This window comes from Pyrus communis, chromosome 8 (assembly GCF_963583255.1).
Source record: "Pyrus communis chromosome 8, drPyrComm1.1, whole genome shotgun sequence".
NCBI lineage: Eukaryota > Viridiplantae > Streptophyta > Magnoliopsida > Rosales > Rosaceae > Pyrus > Pyrus communis.
The window spans coordinates 1,167,038-1,172,040 of NC_084810.1; the positions used below are offsets into that span (position 1 = coordinate 1,167,038).

Below are 5,003 nucleotides of genomic sequence, written 5' to 3' on the forward strand. Positions count from 1 at the left end.
AAGGAGCTTGCTTTTTCTTACCCAACTCCCTATCTTCTAATTTTTCCATTTACACAAGAGAAGCTTACCAACATTAGGGTTTTCACCTTGCCGATTGGTTTGACATACCGTCACAACATTTCGTGTTTGAACACTCTTCCAAGTTTACACTTACACCAGAGACATCACTTAACAATCCATTTGAGATATCTTTACAGTGACTAAATAAACCTTTGTAAGAGCACATACTTGGGGCAACTCTAACGTTGAGTAGTGTTTGCATGGAGTCGAATGCGATCAAAATAGGTTTATACTTTCTTGAAACGTTCCCTATGAACGACGTGATGAAAGCGTTGCTACCAAACTAACCTAAATTCAAAATGCTACTGTAACATTATCTCGATTGACGAGAGATCACTCCCGAAATTAATTTCTCCCATCAAGATAAGCCCGAAGAAAGAAACAAAGACGCATCAACATTACAACCAGTACAACGGATGAAAAAAAGGTAATGCGCAAAAATATGAAGCTTTATTTGCTGAGAAGGCTAATATTGATATACATTTGGGTCCGCATGGCAATTACTTCATGTTGAAAAATAAAGAGCCACATAACAAAATGCATAAAAACATAAGCACAAGTCTGCATCTGCTAGCATACAAATGGTGGCTACGCCGAATCGAAGAAAAAAATGCATCTCTGTTCAGTTCAATACATTACAACAACAGGAGTTTCGAGTTTTGAATCTTTATTAATCGCTAACTGGTATCCCATAGCTCAGCCAATGGTAAAATGATGGCGATTGAGCTCTCGAGCCTCTGTATACCTCTCCTCCCTACCCCCGCCGCCTCACGCTCCAATCAGAGCTGCATCTATATTAAGCTACCGTACCAATGAAATTAAATGCGAAACAATTTAAGTACCATATATTAAGCGTGTACCTGCCGCCGTCCATCCAGTACATCCAAAAGGTTTGAATCGTGGGGATTCGTCCATTTCAACATTCAGGTAATCCTCAACGTCGAATCTTTATCCATGGTCCATACAAAGCCAGGCATGTCAAACCTAGGCCCTGCAACCGACCTATAGATGTAGAGCTTCTCAACGGGAGAGTTCTCCGGCCTGGATTCTGGGTGTCCCCTCTCATCAATGACTTCCACATTAAGCCTCGGTAACTTCTGGCCTAGCAGCTTACATGCTCCATAACTCACTGAGCAAGAAGACATCCAAAGGGATCGCATTGTCTCCAGCTTTGCAGCATTGGCCAAAAGAGCCTTGTCACCAAACGGACAGTCCCTGATCTCCAGCTTACGAAGATTATCACACCCAGACAATATATGATGAAGCCCCAAGTCACTATCTCCGGCAAAGGCTACAGACAGCATCTCCAAATTTTTACCATAGGTTCCGATATAATCAAACACTCGATCAGTTAGTAGACCAGAGATGGACAATCGCCGGAGATTCTTGCAGTTCTCAACAATGGCCCCAAAACCCACATCAAGAGGCTGAAGGGTCAGGTAGTCAGGAATTTTGGGCTCAATTATACAAAGACGAAAACATGTAAAGTTCGGCTGATTCCTAGCAATGGTGATTAATGCATCATTGGACATTTGCCGGCAGAAGTACAGAACTGAGCGGAGCTTTGGACAGCCCTCAGAGACAGATACGAGGCCCTGCTCTGTCAAGGAAACATTTGGTTCCACCACAAATGGATCTGAAGGGAACACCCTTAACTCTTGTAGATCCTTGCAAGATTCCGCCAGGGCATTAAGGCCAACGTCTTCAATGTAATCCAATACCTGTAGTCATGTCCTTAATTAGCTACAAATCCGAATTACAATTAGAACATATTTGCATCTGTAAGCATCCAACCCTTTAACCCTAAGAAAAATTAAAATTTAATTAAACTGACAGGAGACTGAAAACATTACATAAAAAAGGACATACCCAGAGGCGCTGCAGATTCGGGCATTCGCTAACAAGCTTTACAAGATCCGGGCTTTGAATATTGGAATAACTCAAATTTAGTGATGTTAGCCCAGGGCAGATAGAATAAATAGCTGTAAGATACGGTGGTACCACATCCCAAAATCCAGATAGGCTCTTGAGTTCCTTGCATCTTGAGAAGGCACCTGATAGGATTGTGAAGATATCAGGCCGCAACTCAGCCGAGTACGCCCCTGTGCCTAACTCAGTCAGTCTAGGTGCCTGGCGAAGTAGATTGGCTAGCCTGTCAAGAGGCACAGAACGATTGAGCCGGAGACTCCTCAGGTTGGGACACCTACCCACCAGGCGCTCCAGGGCAGAGAAACTCAACTCGGACCCTAGACATGCAATGTTGAGGGAAACAAGTGATGTGTACGTATCAGGAAAATGGCTGAGCCAATGCCCACTCAGGTCCTCCACATCACTCTCATGCAAGTCCAGCTCCTGCAGATTCCTGCATCAGCAAAGCGAAAGAGTGCATCCATAAGACAAGGTATATCTCACAATTTAAGCCAAAAAAATAATGAAGAAAAATTTACTAAATTAAGCAATTGAATAGAACAAAACAAGACTACCTACAAAAACTAGATTACCGATAATAATTAGCAACTCATCAAATGACGGCAACTAGACTTCTAAATTTGTTCAACTTTTATACAAACTAAAGTTTACAAAAAAAGTAAGTTTTCTATTTTTCACTGAACCATCACCACCACACAAAAGTTCACACTTCTTTCCAAACCCAGCATTCTTACAAGTAAAAAACATCACCGCTACGAGTAATCTCCCAAAAGCAAAAGCAAAAAAAATGAGAAACTAGATCAAAAGAATCTTCGAGTAGCAAAGAAAAATAGAATCTAGTGGTAAGAAAACAAAAGTAATCCACACAACATCCAAAATTTTGAAAACAACCTCACATCCACGGTACTCCATATCAAACAAAGTAGCCCAGATAACAAGAAAGTAAAAAGTAACCCAATTGATCTTGACTAGATTTTGCAAATTAACCATTCACATAACAAGAAGTCCCCACTCAGATCTATCAGAACAAAAGCAGAAAATAAATAATTCGGATCCAAGTATGGTAACCAACTGGGACTACCCAAAACTGGGAAATCAAATCCTGCAAACCACCAATAAAGGCAACAATGTGCAGCTCAAAACCCACCAAATCAGATCTCTTTACACACATTTACAGACTTAACACTCCTCACAGAGCAAACATGTTCAAATACAAAATCGAGGGCAAGAAATTGAGCATTTTTAAATCATGGGTGTTCTACTATTCGAGCAATCCCAGTTCATGTGCTCGTGCTGTAAGAGTAGAGTGAAGAAATCTCACTCAACAAAACTCGAAAGATTCAAACTTTAATGCTTTCGAACTCTTAAATCATCCTCAGCAACCAAAAGGAACCCACAAATCGTTCAAATAAACAAAGTAACATAGAAACTAATCGAACCCGAAATTTACAGCTAAAGTAACACAGAACAAGCAAAGCTCAAGCTTTCATTTCCCAAACACACTGCAAAGCAAAGATACAGAAGCAAAGCGAGAAACCTGCAATTGGCAGCAATGGCGGCGAGCCCGTCAGTACTGAACCCCTCACAGGACGAAAGCACGAGGAGCTTGAAATTCTTGAAGGACTTGGCAATCAGCTCCAAGGTCTCGTCGGTGACGACCATCCTCTTGAGCTTGATCTCTTCGAGCCAAGGGTAGGCGCTGGCCATGGCGGCGATCCAGGGGTACACGTACCCACCCCAACCGTCGGGGACCAGATTGAAGTCGGCGAAGTGAGGCTTTCCCTTGAGCTCGATGGATCTAATGTCCGGGAACCGCCTGATCACCATCCTAGGGCTGACAGCGTAGCAGTTCCCGATGAAAATCCGCCGCCTGCACCACCGTTCGATCTCGTACCACGACTTGCTCACCGTCGAGATCGAGTTCCGGTCCTGGTCCGTCTGTATGAATGAGAACACGTGCTCCAGCACCTCCTCGGGAAACGAGTTCGCCATTTTCGGCATTTCCCGCAGCTCAATCTGGTCCAAGAGCACTAAAATGACGTCGCTCTTCCGACTTCTCTGGATTCGAAACAGCTGGAGAAACAGCGAAACAGAGAAGGAGAAACGAAGCAGGGGGGGTGAAACTGCGTCGTTTAGATTAGATCTGAGGCTCCATTAACGAGCTCATTCGTTGCAGAGTTGCAGAGGAGAGAGAAAGTATAGAGAAAGAGAAGTGAGAGAGAGAAAGAGAAAGAGGATAAGGATTTTATGTTGAGCTGGAGTGAGGTTAGATTTTAACCGGGGTTAAATATAGTGGTGGGGTTCTGTGCGACTGATGCTGGTTAACGGTTGAGATGACAATACCTGTGGGGTGGGAGTTGAGAGCCGTTGGATTGCGCGGTGGCAGTGGGGTGGTCTTATCCGCTGGGCGACCAAGTGCAGCCGCAGAAAACGGGTGTACGCAAAGGGGGTGGAGCCCGGGGGGTGTCTTAAGGCAAACGAAGATTTTGGAGTACAAATTATCTGTGGAAATAGGGCACAATTCCTTTAAATCTTATAAACGTCACGTTAATTAATAATTTTATCTCGTTTATTTGTTGATTGAACACGTGTTCATGTGGTTTTCAAAATGCGACAAATAATGTATGAAACCTACGTTAATTAACGGTTTCACTTTTTGTCAAACTGATTTTATTTCATTTGTTGTTTATTGAATTCATCACGCGTCACATCATGTGATATTGAATTGTAGTACAAATATGTTTAAGCCTAATGGTATTCGAGGGAATGAATTGGGTTGAATTATATAATAGATCAGTCTTTGTTATCTATCCATTACGTCTAACTTTTAAGTGGAGAACACCACTAATTTGTAATGCAACTGGTCGTTGCTTGACTATTTAGAACTACAAAACTAATACGTTTGTCAACATATTATGTAATACATACTTGTCTCGAATGCAATACTAGGTTCGCTCCTATTATCTCGTTTTCTTATACAAGGAGCAATGAAATGGTGGAATCGAACTCTTATA

The 5,003-nt window shown here is 42.4% G+C and overlaps 1 protein-coding gene across 1 annotated transcript; it reads right to left on the reverse strand.

Annotated features, from left to right (window-relative positions):
- Positions 1 to 491: 491 nt before the first annotated feature.
- LOC137742448 (protein TRANSPORT INHIBITOR RESPONSE 1-like) lies at positions 492 to 4,226 on the reverse strand. The gene is made up of 3 exons (XM_068482314.1): positions 3,527 to 4,226; positions 1,930 to 2,422; positions 492 to 1,781 (listed from the first exon to the last, which is right to left on the reverse strand). Exons 1-3 carry the CDS (start codon positions 3,988 to 3,990, stop codon positions 984 to 986), a joined length of 1,755 nt encoding a protein of 584 aa, XP_068338415.1. The 5' UTR covers positions 3,991 to 4,226; the 3' UTR covers positions 492 to 983.
- Positions 4,227 to 5,003: the final 777 nt, after the last annotated feature.

Bases quoted from the DNA above. Each gene is read 5' to 3' on its own strand.
- LOC137742448 (XM_068482314.1), bottom strand. From the start codon at position 3,990: ATGCCGAAAATGGCGAACTCGTTTCCCGAGGAGGTGCTGGAGCACGTG. The intron at 2,423-3,526 runs GTTTCTCGCTTT...TTGCTGATGCAG, and splicing joins GCCATTGCTGCCAATTGCAG to GAATCTGCAGGAGCTGGACT. The intron at 1,782-1,929 runs GTATGTCCTTTT...ACATGACTACAG, and splicing joins CGAATCTGCAGCGCCTCTGG to GTATTGGATTACATTGAAGA.